Genomic DNA, 16,507 nt, shown 5'->3' on the forward strand with positions numbered 1-16,507 from the left:
TGAAAATCTATTTCAGAAGTTATACTGACATGGAAAAGATTTTGAAAATCTCCAAGGACTTTGAAAAATTCATGCAATAGGAATTTACTCACCCACTGGGCTGCTTCCAGCTCCATTTGGCACTGTGAGGTCTGAAGTGCTCAACATCCCACCTAACAATATTACAGAGAGAAAGAGAGAGGGCAAAGAATGAATACAACTTGATTCTTCTTATCTGAATGACTATGACTACCTCTGAGCAGAGGTAACCTTTCCTCCATTCCTAACACAAATATAAAATTTAGCCCATTCTGAATTTGGTATTAATGTGTAATTTGATGTGTGTGTGGTGCATACATGTGTGTATATGTGTGTAGGGCAAGATAAGTTTACACACACACACACACACACACACACGCTTCAAATTTCTGCTGAATTAATGAACAATTTCAGGCAGGAGGAGATGCAGAAATCACTCTAATTCTATCCAAGTAAATCTATTCTCTGTGTTATTAACATGAATAGCTCACATTCTATTTTAAATCTTTGTTCATGATAGTCTAATTAAAATTTCTGCCTGTCAAAGTATGGTTTTCCTATAACAAAAGGTTATCAATGTTCTCATTGCTCCGCTACGTGTGACACAATGCTAGAGGCACAATATTAAAAAAAAATCTTAAATGGAATCAATTATGTAGAAGCGAGCACAAGTAAGCAATAAAATTACAAATAGCAGAAGAAGAAACTCTTTTTGTTAGCGCTGGATTTTTCACCCTTTGGGATAAAAGAACCAAGAGAACACATACCACTACATACCTGAATTACCAGTACTCGGTGGTCTCTGCGGGGCTCCAGGGGATACGTTTCTATGCAATGTGGCTTGAGGCGGAGAGAGCATGCTTGAATCTGCTAATGTCGAGCTGGCTGCCAAAGACGGGGACACAAGTGAGCTCCCTGGGTTAGTGTAGGACAAAGCATTAGGGCTGGTCACAGGGACAGTGACAGACATTGAGAAGTTCTGAGGAGGCAAACCAGGCTGTAAATAAAGAACAAGGAAGAGAAAATGTTAGTTTCATTTTCTTTTGTATCAAACAAATTAACAAACCTTAATTTGACAAAGTTATTAGAAGTAGAGTGGGATCAGTTCTCACTAAATCAATTTGCACATTTACACTATTTTCTCTAGAATTACATTTAAGCATGAGTATGTTTAACACAAATATTTGAGTTTAACTTCTGTATATACTTATATACATGAATATAATAATAAATATTTAGAGATAAAAATTAGAGGTCATAGCTGATAGCATTATCAATTCAGACATTTTTTAAAAAATCCATTATCACCAAGTAAGCATAAATTAGCATTTCAATGCAAACCAGTTTAGTAATATTATATTTCTATTGGGAATTCCAAATATAACAAAAGAGGAAAAATGTGTACATATATATAAATCTCATACATCAAATGTGGGACATTATACATAAGCTCTGGTCTAATTTAACTGAATGACATTCTTAATGGGCAAAATTTTAAAAATTAACACACAAACATTCAAATGAGCAATGAAAATGCAAAGAAACAATTTAAACAACAAAACTACTAACAAGTTAAAAAAAGAATTTTTTGGTATCTTCTTTAAAATGCATTATGATTAAATTACAAATATTATAAATGCTACCTTCCTTCCCTCCCAAATATTACACACACACACCCTTGAAACAGTATTTGCTATTTTTCTTTCTCATTTCCTCCACAGATCATTTACAATGTATATGTTAACCACGATAGATGAAAGTCTTCTTTATAATTTAAAGTGAGAGAAAATTAACTTTCCTCTCCAAACATTTTAAAACAGTGATTTTCAAAGTCAGGTAGCACTGCTAACTCCAGTTGCAAGAATAAAAATACACAGCTCTTTATTTCAAGTAGAAAAATAATAAAAATCATTAACAGATCTAAAACAGTGAATGTGAGGGACTTTATTCTGCTTTTTTTTTTTTAAGAATAATGGTATTAAACACAAAAATATCTTCTTACATCTAATTTTCATAAATCTCTTCTAGTATAGGATTACTTAAAATAAATAATTAATGATGCATACTGTAGGGCATAGTTTTAAGATAATTAACTCTGACAATGAAATAAATATCAGCAATGGAACTGATTTGTTCCCAACTGAAGCCTACAATCAGATATAGTGAAGAAAATTAGATCCAGAATAGATGTCTTAACTCTTGTAAATAGAGCATCCAGTGAGCACTATTAAAGAGCATGAACTCAGAGGAGGGACTTTATAAGAAAAGGAATTTGGAGGCATTGTTGACAAGTGGTTTGTGATGGAGGAAAGACGAGAAAATCAAAAGGAGGCATCCCAAGACCAGAACCTGACTCACACCAGGAGGTGAAACTACATCACTTTGGACATTTACAAAGAACCAACAGTAAGCTACCATTACAGCATATGCACAGAATAATAATATAGAAACACCAAATTTTGTAATGATCCACTTCATATTTTACATTCTCAAGAGCTATTCAAGTACATATAATATTTGCTAAGTCAGGCATGGGAAAGGGGAGTCTTACATGAAGCTTGTATTTATTATGGAAATTCAGGTCTAGAAGGGAGCTTAAAAATTATGTAAGCCAGCTCACTCACTTTCTAGATGAGGAAACTGGCATCCAGGATGCCCAGGTTTAGTGCCCTAAAACATCAAAGCTTTAGGGAATGGTAAGTAGCTGAGCCTCGACTGGGACGTTTCCTCTCATTCTATGTTAGACATGTTAACATAAACTATTCCAAGATTTTAGCAATTCTATTTTCAAGTTCCGTAAAATAAAAAATTAATGAAATGTTCTATCCTTGCCCCTCATTTCTACTTGTTATAATCAGCCACTGTGGAAATAAACAAATGTGTGGTCAATCTCTTCATGCACAAGATAAAGCACAAACCATACGTTAGTACTCACTGCGATTTTATGATTCCGCATCATATTATCAAATTCCTCATTAATTTTTTTATATTTTTCTTCTGTATGTGGAGTTAGCACATAGGAAGTATCAGGGTCTGGGCTGTCGCACCCTCTGTGTTCCTTCTTGTTCAGAGCCTAAATAATGAAGTTAACAAAAAGGATCAACAAATAAAAAGAAGAGGTAAAGTGAAAGTACTTACAGGGCCTCGTTTGAAAATAAAATCACTATCTTCATTTAGTTTGCTGAATCTGTCCTCCGAGAGTGGACTGTGCTCAAAGTAATCGTCAGCATCAGGGCTCTCACAACCATTAAGGCCTTTCTTTCTTAAAGTCTGAAATACAATTGGAAAATTCACACACAAATGACACTAACTTGCCATGAGCTTTTTGTAAAATTTATTAAGAGAGCACAGACTGAATTATACAAGAGCCACTGAAATAGTTTCAACTGTTCACAAATGTAAGGTAACTCTTAGATATAAGCAAAATTAATTTCCTGTCATACATCAAGAGAATAGAACTATTTACTTGTTGGGCTCTTCCTTTCCAAGCTTTCTAGAGAATATTAAATTACTAAACGCTCTGAGTTACAAACCTAACTTGATTACATCCTGATCTGTTTCTGATAGTGCCAATGAGTGTGAGAACTGAGGCATAAATGTATCAAAATAATGCTCTAAAAAGCTATCATAGTATCTTTATAAAAATGAACACTTCCATAACTTCATCTACGGACATTCTTTTCTGCCTGAGACTTTACCCTATTCACCAGAATTAGCACAATATCCCAATAGTTTCATTCCTAATTAGTTCTTAAGTACCACCACCATTTTCCTGTGTAACTCTGAAGTAGAAAAATTTAAATATCTATTTATATTTGATAATGATGATTCTTTGCTATGTATATTATTGACTTTAAATATTTTTTAAAATTGTAATCAAAAGTCATTCAGCATATATTCCCCCCATGCACACACCCTTTGCTAGCTCTTTCTACAACAGTGCTTCTTCGTGGTGTGATTTACACTGAATTGACTTCCTAGAGAAATTTCTTGAGCATCATCAAAGTATTCCCTGAATGTAAAAATACGAAGTTTTCTGATTTTTAATTTTTTGACATAAAATCATTATGAAATGCCTGTCCAGTGTTTAAAGGAATAAATTTAAAACTATAGGCTTGAAGATCTATGGAATATTAACTTACCTATAGTCTCTTTTTTTTTTTTTTTTTTTAATCTTTATGGGTCTTTTAAGGTAGAATTACTGGGGTCAATACTTGAATAGTTTTGATGCTTGTTGATTTTCAGCCAACCCCAGTCATTTTAGGAAGTTAAAATTTTCCAAATAAGCCTGCCTAACAGTTTTTTAGGAAAAAACTTTGATTCACAGTCTAGTCCTAGATAAGGTCACTAGATTCATTGGTATAGATATGCTAGCTTCTGAAAGTGTTGGGGGAAAAGGATGTCCTAAAGCTAATTCCATACAGGCTTTGTGGACTCCACCCCCACCCCAGGCCAAAGCCAAAGACACTGGGAACTCTAAATCCCATCACCACCAAAGGGAAGGTGGCTGGGACCTGAGGGTGGGGTTAAGCAGCCAGGTGGGTATAAAGCCAGACACGTGGGCTTTGGAGGGGTCCCCCATTTTGGCTCTCCACCAGCTTGCAGTGTCCGGCCAGCTCGGAGAGTACTTTTTGGGTTTCCAGGTGGTCAGATCTGGTAGGACGCATTAAAGACTTTATTTCCCTATTTTCTCCCTGAGTTGTACATTTTCCTTATTTCCTTTTCCCTTGTAAATAAACCTTTTATTAACCTTTTGTGTATGCCTGTAGTGGAGTATTAATAAGTCCCTTGTAAGCGTGCGGGTGAGGACCCACAGCCAGGCAACCCGTTCAATATCGGGGCTGCCCTATTGTTAGGGGAAAATAATGTCCTGAGCTAATCCCATACAGGCTTTGTGGACCCCACCCCCACTCCAGACTAAAGCCATCAAGACATTGGAAAAAAAAATTCCATTACCACCAAAGGGAGGGTGGCTGGGACCTAAGGGTAGAGTTGGGCAGCCAGATTAAATATAAAAACAAAACACGTGGGCCTTGGAGGGCTCGCTATTGCTCGCCTCCTGGCTTCATGGCTCCTGGCTCCCGGCCAGCTCTCAGAGTGCCATTTTGGGATTCCTAATCGTCGAATCGGGTAGGAGTCATTTAAAACTTTGTCTCCCACTTTTTTCTCTGAGCTGTACATTTTTTCATTTCCCCTTCTCTTGTAAATAAACCTTTTATTAACCTTTTGCATGTGCCTGCAGTAGAGCATTGATAAGTCCTTTTAAGCGCGCGGGTGAGGACCCACAGTCAGGCACCCCGTTTTGTATGGGGTTGCTCTACAACACTATAACAAAAGTACTCAGCAAGCTCCAGGAACCTCACACACAATGACTGAAATCACAATCAAGACACAAGCACTAAACATGAACATAGAGAAAAAAAAAAATTAAATTTCCCCTCATTAGTCATCTGGCCTAAGTTCTATGGGTCTACCTAATCACATGGACTTTTAGTGTACTTAATCATAAAACGTCCTGTTGTTTAGAACAAAAGGGTGAAGACAAGCTTCCACTCTATCCAGTGTCAGCAATAGCAGGTTTGGCTTGCAAATCTACAAGCTGCTCTCAGCAGTGAGGATGTTAACTAACAATTAGAAAACTAGAACATAATGAACTCTTATAACCTACACACTGCCCGAAAAACAACATATGGTAGATGTCTAAGCAGAGATTTTATCACAAAGCTGTTGATTTAATTCTAGTATTTCTCTGGATATTTCCCTTGTTTTCATGTATATATATTGACTGGGTCACTCAAGTATTGTCTTCATGGTTATTATACTGAATGCTTAACTAAACTTTCTAGTACTAGCAATCACCAAGTACGTGTCTCTGAACATTTTTTAAATTACGGAAGGAAAAAATTAGGCATGTGTTCAGTAATTAAATGAAATTTTTTATTCTACAATCCTATAAGCAGGGGTAAGCCTACTTGTGTTCATATGGAAGAACAGTGCTGTGGTATCTCTAACTCTGCAAGCCTTCACCTCATGGGCTCCTGTCACTGAGGGAATTTAAGAGGCTGTATCAGCTCTGTATACAGATAACAAGCTAATGTACCTCTGCTGGATAGCCAATTTGTGTCTTCTTATCAGCAGAACATGAAAAGTTGTTTTGAGGACCCAACTACCATAAAAAGACTTTTTCTGTCTTCTTTATCATTACTAAACACAAGAACAAAAGTTTCTCCTCTGTCACTGGTACTAACAAGTGGAATGTTGTCATCTATTAACAAGGCTAGGTGAGGCATATAAGAAACAGCCACCTTCAGTTTTCTCATGGGCTTCAAGTTGGACACAATAAAAGCACTGGCTTAATGAAGAGAAAACTCTGAGAGGTTGTTATAGGACAGGGAGAGGGGCAGCCCAAACCCCGCAAACCTGCCTATTCTAAATGGGTTCTGCCATCCGCCGCATCAACACAAAACACATGAGACTTTAATGGGAAGGAACTTTAATAAAACTAGGAAACAATACAGGTAAGGCAAAGAGTCTAGTTTCTAAACGAAGCACCCAAAGTTACCCGTCCCCTCGTGAGTAAAACTCCATCCATATGGGATCGGCCCAGAACAAGGCCCCAAAGCCTGCCACAAGTCTAAAGCATCTTCCAGTGGGGACCCACAGAAAAGGGTCACAAACAACCGGACAAGCCCGGAAGGAAAAGAGCAAAATCAACATCAAGATAAAAGCTGCCATTGTCACCTCCCCACGGGTCTCACCCACATCTGTGTCACCCAGTCCACGACCAAAAGACAAGCGCAGTTTCTTCACGTGTCTCTAGGCTCCATGCGCCTCTTCCAGGTCTCCTAGCTCCATCCTGCTTCCTTCCTCAGTCTCTTCTGCAGCTTCTCCTCTTCCTGCTCAGCTCCACCCTCCCTTGGGTGGGGCAGGGAAACTCCCCCTTTCCTGGGGACCACCCTGTTACAAGGTCACCAACAAGAATCACTTTTTTGAGTGGAAAAAAAATTCATTATGAATACTAGCACCATGCCCTCCCAGTGGTTAATACTAATAATGCATTCTGAAGGAAAAAGAACTTCAAAAATACTTGTACATGTATGGGCAGTTTTTTAGTGTCGTAATGGCACTTAAGGGGAACTTAAGAGGAAAACTGCATTGTGCCAAAATATGTTCACATTTCATTGGTGTATACCATTTAAATTGATTATTCCTGTTGTTTTTCTTAAACAACAGCATTCTGAAATATATACTGTAAGTTGTTAAACAAATCTGTTATGAGATTGTTATTAATCGATTAAAGTTGACTTGATACATCCTTTTATATACCCTTCATATAAATGTTCTAACCTTGTTGAAAGATTTTAACTGACATTAAATATCTATAATTAATGCATCTACAATTTTCATTAATTGATTTATATAGATGGAAAATTTATTTTTGAAGAATCAGTTAACACGTTCAAAAAAAATCACTTTCTATCTGTCACAACAAAGTTAAATTCTACTGATTTTAATGACGTTTCTTTTTTGATTTTGGGCAAATTCAGTCAGGTATTTTCTTCATACTATCACTATGGCACAAAATGTAGGTTTTAAATAATGTCTTTGGCTAACATTTACCTTCAGTATTAGTTACGTAGAGGCAGATTGTGAAGGATTTCAAAACAGATCAAAAAATAATTGCTACAAGTGTCTTTAATGAAAAACCATGATTTGTTTAGGCACATCTTCCCACGTATCTGCTTCTATGATTTTTGTGCCTATTTTTGAGCTGTTTTACAACTCTATAGGGACCAAAGTTAATTTGTAGAAGAATGACAGCAATGCAAAGAATTAGTATTTGAATAAACTGTCTCTGATGGAGGCTCAAATGACTTCCTCACTGTGGAAGAGGTCAGTTTTTAGATTTTGCTTTCTTGATGGCCATATAAATTTGTCTCTTTATGTTCATTTTATATCTCAGTCATGATTTTATCTTTTTTGTCAATTATTTTTTAACACTTATGATTTACAGCAGATCTAAACTCAGGGAAAAGAGATACCTAGTAACTTTGTTAGTCATCCATTCAGTATTCATTTGCACAAGAGAAAAAGCACTGTGTTGTTACTTAAAATTTTTGAAAATAGCTCATTATCTGATTAGTGATCTGTATTGATTTATTATATCAAGGGAAATATGATCAGAAAAGGCTTATAAACTTTCAATACTCTTCTTTAAGAAATTAGAGTAGTCCTTGACGCCGACAATTCATAAATTTAATGTTATATTAACAGTACTAACCACAGAACTGTCTAAAAATGCAAAACCCACAATCTCCGAAGCAGGGTTCCTTACATTTGAAGTTACTGAGATCTAAAGTGTAGTTCAAACTTGTGGGGGAAGAGTGACATCCACAATACCTGGGTTGTAAATGCCCAAATTCAAGTTAAAAGATAAGGCTTTGCTTTTATTTTTGGTATTAAATGTTTTATCTAAATGAAGAGGAATTTAACACCTTCATCTATTGATTAGAGACCCCATCAGTTAATACTGTTACAGGGCAGGGAGAGGGGCAGCCCAAACCCCGCAAACCTGCCTATTTTATATAAGGTTCTGCCATCCGCCACATTAACACAAAACATGAGACTTTAATGGAAAGAAACTTTAATACAATTAGGAAACAATACAGGAAAGGCAAAGAATAGTTTCTAAATCAAGCACCCAAAGTTACCCATCCGTTCGTGGGTAAAACTCCATCCAAATGGGATTGGCCCAGAGCAAGGCCCCAAAGCCTGCCACAAGTCCAAAGCATCTTCCAGTGGGGACCCACAGAAAAGGGTCAGAAACAACCAGATAAGCCCGGAAGGAAAAGAGCAAAATCAAAATTATGATAAAAGCTGCCACTGTCACCTCCCCACGGGTCTCATCCTCATCTGTATCACCCAGTCCACGACCAAAAGACAAGCGCAGTTTCATCACGTGTCTCTAGGCTCCATGTGCCTCCTCCAGGTCTCCTTCTGGCTCCATCCTGCTTCCTTCCTCAGTCTCCTCTGCAGCTTCTTCTCTCCCTGCTCAACTCCACCCTCCCTTGGGTGGGGCTGGGAACCTGGAACCTCCCCCTTTCCTGGGGACCACCCCGTTACAATACTTTTAAGTTTAAAATTTTACTAAATTAAGGACCAGTAGTAAAAATCTGAGACAGAGTCAGGTGTCCATGCTAGACTCTCCATTCAGTCTCCATTCATGCTAGACTCTCCATTTTTGTTCTTTGATTAGGTTATATCACAATGCTGTAGAGATGGTAATCAGTTAGTCTTCAGAAAATTTATAGTAACCACAAATACCTCCTGTTTATAAAAAAGTTTCTGTGGAAAGTCACCACCACCCTTTGGATAGTATCCAGCTTATTTGCATTTGTAAATTCATTTTAGCACTCTGTAACTTTCAGTGTGTTGTATTTTTAGTTTGTTGAACTGGCTGTGATGTCTAACCAGTTCACTCATTAGCTAATAAATTAATCTTTGACATATGTTCATGTTATAGTTATATCTTCCTTCCAAATCTAATCTGAAACTTGGAAGATCTACTTTCCCAACAGTGTTACCCACTTACATTTGGATCTTTGGCTAACATCTCTACTTTAACTTAACTAAAATGAACTCATTATCTTATAAACCTCATTTTGGACTTACCTATTCTAGTCAACACAGCAAACAATCTTGCTGTTCACTCTTTGTTCTCTCCTTATATTCAAATGGAACACTAAAATTGGCAGGTTATTATATTCAGTGCAGGACTGAGCTGCCTTAGTCTGGACACATATCTTCTTTCACTTTCCCTTACCTCTCCCCTTAAATTTTTATAGATTCAGTTCTTCTTAATACCACTCTGTATTTATAAACCTTGTTATAAATCTTTGGTGGCTCATTATAACCTAAAGTGATAATCTCTAAATATTTTAGATTATCTACCCCATCTGTAAACATATTTCATGCACAGACACTAATGTATGTATTTTTATAAATTTCATGCATGTATGACTCAATCTTTTGGCATATTAATAAACATTTTTAGGGAAAAATTTCTATCACTTCTACCCAACCGATAATCTGTAGATCCTATATCCCTCCTTAGAAGTTGCAGTCATAGAGTAAAAAAATTAAAAATTTCTTAGCCTAGCTGAAGTCACCTATAGCCTACCTCCTATTCAGTTTTCTTTTCTATCATTCTTGAAGACTCTGGTCCAGCCGGAGTTGTCAAAATTGTCCTAAAAATTACAAAAACCCTTCACTGATGTCACTTCATTTGTTTTAAACCTTCACTATGACCTAGTTTTAACCCCATCTTTCCATGAAGCTTTCCTTCCCAGCATCCCCTCCAGTCCCTGCTTCCTATGCTAAAAATGTAATAAGCACACTTATACTAAAGGGCATTCGTGTAATATAGGATACCTTGTATTTATCTATGTTCCCTATTATTTCCTATATTCTCAACTAATCTATGAACTTTCAAATCAAAATCTGAACTCTAGGTTGCTTTACGTTCTTAGAATCTAGATGAACAGACTACTTACTATACATACATGAAATATATATTTATTAACACTTGCAAGATAAAAAAACCTACAAGAAAGATCAGAGTGTTATGACAAGCCACTTAAAGTCTTCTAAAACACAAAGTTTTGAATTTGTTGAAATACACTTAAATAATAAGGCAATCCTGGAGACATAGGTTTGTATGGGGTAGATCCACAGAAACTGTGCTATTTGACTGCTTTTGAACTACAAAAATATGTAACATATCACTTCAAGATTTTACATGTAAGTTTAACTTCCAGTGGCTCATATTCTGAAATCTGCTGAGAGATTCTCCAGTGGGCTTTTGCAAAGGCAAGAATAGAAGTGATAGTACAAGAAGCCGTCCTCTCTTACAATGAGTGCTTAGTTAGCTATATTCAATTAACAGACAAAGCTTCTGATTCTAGATCTTATTTTAAATCTAGCAGGTTGGAATATAAGCCTGGAAATCTTTTAAAAAAAAAAAAAAAAAAAAGGTCATGCAGTCATGTGTTTATTTTTTTTTTAGAGCCAGAGAAACTCCATGCCATCTAGAGGGCCAACCCAGATTTTGGAGAAAAAAAAAAAAAAGCTCTGAGATAAGGTCCTACAGATCAACAAATCTTTTCTCCTGCTGAGATAGGAAAGTATCATGGTTAAAAGCTTTTTATTAAAATTGGGAACTATGCTCTGATTATAAAAAGTTAGAAATGGTCTAGAACACCAACTATTGTTACATGAAGACCGTCAGTTCCATCTTCAGTGCCACCTTGCAAAAGAGCCTTGGTGACAGAGAAAAGCGACAATGCAGTCCTCAAGATGGATGACTCCCTCCCTGTGATACCAGGTCTTCAGGAAACCAGGTACTCCCTCCTGCACTGGATACTATCTGCCTATATATTTTTCCCCCAATAAATTAAACTTTACCTTGAGGTACTTTAAATCATTTTCTATTCCTTATAATCAAAACACTTTGATAAAGAAAATTGTCAATTACTCTTAAGGCTATAAATTAACAGTTTACTTATTTAAAGTCATATAAGTCCCAAAGCAAGTCCAGCTAGTATACCCACAACCTAGAATCTAGAACAAGATGACTAACGGTTATTCAGTGTTTTTAGCCAAAGAAAACTGATTCAAATAATGATACACCTAAAGAGATATTTAAAACCACATGCTCAAGCTGTTCTACTTACAAAGTATTAGCAACCTCATCTTTCAATTCTGAGTATATATTACTGTTTGCAAGGCCCTGTACATTTGTCTCTAATTTTTTAGCTCATGAAACTGGAGATAGAAAAAGAGTGGAAAGTAAGAAAAGAAATCTGAGGAGGCAAACAAGACTCTTTAGCCATATTTTTATAAGTAAACCCAGATTTTCTTTTATACATTAATTAAACATATTTCAAAACAGATTATAAATTAGACAGGGACAGCAAATTTTAAACGGATTTATTTTAGCTTCTATTCTCTTATAGTAATCAGCAAAAACAATGTATCTAAAATTTTACTTATTTTCCATGAAAATGGAAACTATATACACATGCATGTGTGTCTATATGCACATATACATATGTAAATGTATTACTATAATCTTTGGTGTTTACAGAATAAAGAAATCTAGATTTTAGGATTTTTCCACTGCAATATATAATAACTTTCAATCATATGACTCATAAGAACTGATGAAAAGTCCAGGGGACCAACATTTTCTGGAATCTTGAGTTATTGCTACTAAATTTTGGATTCAGGAATCTACACTGCCAGTCTATGCTGTTTACCAGAGCCCATACCTGACAAGACTGCTCTTAACTACTCCCTACACCAGAAATTTTAATATTTATATATATAATATATATTTTAATTTTAATATATGCTCAACTTTATGATAGCGGCCAAATTTCATTCCAAAACAACAGGAAAAACAACACTTAAAAGTGAAACTATGGAGGGCCTCCCCGGTGGCGCAGTGGTTGAGCGCTGGGTTGCGAAGCTGCCCGCGGCCTCTGTGGCGCCGGTTCGATCCCCAGCTGCTCCCCGGCCACAGGAGGAGGGTCCCACATGGCGCGCAGACCTCTCCTGCCACCCGCTGCTCCCCTCAGCAGTGTACTTCGGTCCTTCTGCCTGCTCTGCTCCCCGCTCTGGCTCTGGTGAATTCTCTCACCCTCCCGCGCTTCTGACTATACCCAGTGCATGTATAAAAAGCAAACAAACAAATAAATAAATAAAAACATGCCTCTATTAAAAAAAAAAAGTGAAACTATGGAATTAAAAAGTACTAAGAAGGTATCTAGGCATCAATTTTAAATGCAAGGAGAGCTAATCAATATACCAAAACCCAATTTCTCCAAAGATCTTATCTCATTTCTGTGAAACAAGTGAATAATAAATGCCTTATGAATACTGCCTAAATAAAGGATTAGTCAGACCTACCTCTATGTGCAAATAAGTTTTATACAATAAAGGAATAGATGTCTTAAGTTCCAAGAACAGAAATAGACTTGGAATTTAAATTTTAAATAAAAATTCTCTTTTCCCATTTTCAACTAATTGTTTCCAATTCTGAAAGACACTTGCTTTTCCTAGACACTTTGAAGACACTTTTTTTTTAAATTATGAAACAAAGCACATCAAAACTTATGTAAAAGTCAACAGTTATAAAGTGAATACCAGTAATTCTAGTCAGGTGAAAAAAAGACCAGAACCATATTTATCTCTCTTAATCACAACTTAATCTCCTTTCTGCTCTACAGGTAATAATTATCCTAACTCTATGACAACAAATGTTTGCATTTCCTTTATAGGTTTACCGCATATGTATCTGTGAACTTTTAATTTTTTAACATTATGTGAATGGAACATATACAATGTATTATTTTGTCTTGCCTCTTTCATTATGTTTGTGAGAGTCATCCATAAGTTTGCACAGCTCATTTTCATTGACTACTGTATTACATTTTATGAAGGGGAAAAAACATTAATAAATTCTGCTGGATATAGACAATGGAGTTGCTTCCATCTTTTGGCTATCATGAAAATGATATCATGCATCATTACACATTACTGCTTAATTGCACACATTTCTCTAGAGTAGGAGTGGAATTGTTAGTTTATAAAATATAATGATTTCCAGCTATACAGTGCCAAGCTGTTTTTTAAAGAAGTTGTATTGATGTACATTTCTACCTGCAATGAGATTCAACTTGAAGTCCTCTATCACTAATAAAATGAAGTACAATCATATCTGTTTGGATTATCTTTTGTCAATTGTCTGTTCAAGACTTTAAGTTGTTTGCTTTTTTTCTTATTGCTGTATAATTGTTCTTTCACATAGAGTCAACATAAGAACTTTGCAAACTGTAAGCACTGCAAAAATCTTCCATGCCACTACAAGTTTTTTAAATGGCTTTACTTTAGATAAAAATGAGTTTTTTTCCAACAAATACATCAATCTTTTTCCTTTACAGTTAACAATTTTTATGTCTGTATAAGAAAACCTCTTCTACCTCAAAACCATTCTCCTATATCATGTTCTAAAAAGCTTTCTAGTTTTCACTTTTACATTTTGGTTTAAAATTCTGGAGATTCTGTGTAAGATATGAGGTAGGTTCGCCTACATAATTTTCCCACATCTGATTGTCGAACACCAGTGCTTACGGATTTCTTTCCCCTTTGATATGTACTGCCATTTCAAAACTATCTATAGATACATGCATGGTTCTGTTTTTGAACTCTATTTCACTGATATTTTTGGTGTTGGGCATTTATGCTACTGCCACATTGCCTTCATTACTATAGCTTTAAAATTAATCTCAATATATTATAGCATAAACCCTTTTCCCTTGCTGCTATTCTTCAGTGTCTTGCTTTCCCCCCTTGGATTACCCTATTTATTTCAAAATCAATTGCTGGATTCTTTTTTCCTCCTAATTATATTTATTGAGGTAATGCTGGTTTATAACACTATTTGTTTTTGGGCATAGGTTCAAAGCTCTACTGAAGTATTTCTAAGAATTTTGATTGGCATTTCCTTGACTTTATACAAAGATATATACAATACTGAGAATTGCAGCTCATGATGAGATCTGTTAAGTCAACCCTGCATTCCTGGGAAAAATTCAACTTAATTCTGATATGCTATCTGATTTATCATTACTCAATTTACTGACTGTATTAGCACAAGCTGCATGCTTTAACAAACAAATCCACAAATCTCAAAGGCCTAGCAAACAAAAGTTTGTCTTATTCATACAAAGCATTTTGTATCTCAGAGAATCACATGTGAGATTATTCAGAGCCCACAGTCATTCATCTTGTGGCTCCATATATGAGACCTCCAAATTCCTAACTGGATTCTCTGTACCTGGCTGGCAAACGGGGGAAAGAGCATGAAGAGTATGAGGGCAGTATTGCACAGGTCAGGCTTGGAAGTTGCACGTACCACTTCTACTGACATTCCACTGGCCAACTCTGTCAGAGCATCAGTGCCACTCTGATAGTGGCTTGGTGTGTGCCCAAGCAGTAGAAAAGAACAGGTCAATGTGACAATAATGTCTCCCCCAAAAAAAGATGTGAACTCAAAAAAATGGACTAACATTCTGTTTAGGGTTTTACATCTATTTTCAGTGAGATTGACTTGACTCACCTTTTTAGAATTCTCCTCTTTGCTTTTGCTATCAAAGTTAAGTTAGCTTCATGTGAGAAAAGGAGAGTCCATCTTTCCCTGTTCTCTTGGAAAAGTGCAATGTTGGCATTATTTCTTTTTAAAAAACATACTAGGACTTGCTTATTAAGTTATCTATCTGGATTGAGGTTTTTTGTGGTCAACTTTATTATAAGACTATTCACATTTCCTGTATTTTCATGAATCTGTTTTGTTAAATTATATTTTCCTGGAAATTTGCTCACCGAGTTAAAAGTTCTGAGGCTCCTCAGAGTATATATGTTCCTGAGAATATATATATTCACAACAACACGTGTATTAAAAACAGCAGTTGAATAGAAAAGCGGTACTTTTGTGACCATCCACATAACTCCTACCTAACAGGAGAATATTAAACCTGTTCATTCTATTACAGCAAACAGCTATTAAGTGGCAGAACTAACTCTTCTGATTTTTAGCTTAGTGCTCCTCTCACTCTGTTGTGTTAATTCAGTTGATTCAATGGACTGCATCAATCAGTCAACAATAAAGGGAGAACTGCACAGAAGGCTATTTTCTGGCTACACTTCAGCCAGCTCATTTCTTGAGTTAGTAGTAGCAGGAATTATCGTCATGTCCTTCCACAGCTGCTCCACGATCTTATTATTATCTTTCTCTGTAATAACGCTCAGGCTATGATTTTGAATTTTAAGGTCTTACCAAGTTTTGATACATCTGGATTTGACTGCAAAGATTACAATGAATGGCAATGATACTACTACCCTCCTCCCCCCCAAAACCAAAGTTTGTGGCCCTTGTCTTCCAGGAGTTAGATAATGAGCAGCCCACTAGTCTCCCCTCATCAACAGGGAACACTGCTGGAGAGCTCCACCTATAGACGATGCTTAAACAGAACTGATTCACCTGGGTCATAGTTCTTCATTATCCATCTGTGTGTTTTTAAAATTGTACAAATGAATTTTTTTCTTTAATCTAACAAAATTTACTGACAGCACTCTGCTGGGTTTGATATGTATTGATAAAATAGACATGCATCTTTCTCCACATGATGTTTGTGGAGGTCATTTAATGTTCCCATTAAAAGCTACTTTTTTACTTTGGCAGTCTGACTTGGTTTTGGTCCCTTCTTCAAAAGCCTGAGGTGATTTATTTGTAAAGCTGATGCAATGATATTTTACCTTTATTCAAGAGAGATGTAGGGCCTCCCTGGTGGCGCAAGGGGTTAAGACGCAACCTATGAAGCTATCCGCAGCCACTGCAGCACGAGTACAATCCCTGGCCAGGGAGCTA

The 16,507-nt window shown here is 36.3% G+C and overlaps 1 protein-coding gene across 14 annotated transcripts in view; it reads right to left on the bottom strand.

Annotated features, from left to right (window-relative positions):
- The window catches only part of MEF2A (myocyte enhancer factor 2A), a gene marked incomplete at its 3' end in the record, with an annotated part of 53,045 nt that overhangs the window by 17,535 nt on the left and 19,003 nt on the right, over window positions 1-16,507 (bottom strand). For 5 of the 14 annotated variants that reach the window (XM_084253725.1, XM_084253736.1, XM_084253726.1 and 2 more), the window contains 3 exons: window positions 3,157-3,288; window positions 796-1,015; window positions 93-152 (listed from right to left, as the gene is read on the bottom strand). The exons of 1 other annotated variant lie outside the window; for it this stretch is intronic. In XM_084253725.1, the coding sequence (XP_084109851.1) occupies window positions 93-152; window positions 796-1,015; window positions 3,157-3,288 (412 nt within the window). Of the gene's footprint in view, window positions 1-92; window positions 153-795; window positions 1,016-2,941; window positions 3,092-3,156; window positions 3,289-16,507 lie in introns of all 14 variants that reach the window. 8 more of the 14 variants (XM_084253724.1, XM_084253735.1, XM_084253733.1 and 5 more) reach the window with 4 other exon arrangements.

Source organism: Talpa europaea, assembly GCF_964194135.1.
Source record: "Talpa europaea genome assembly, chromosome: 14".
Taxonomy (NCBI): Eukaryota; Metazoa; Chordata; class Mammalia; order Eulipotyphla; family Talpidae; genus Talpa; species Talpa europaea.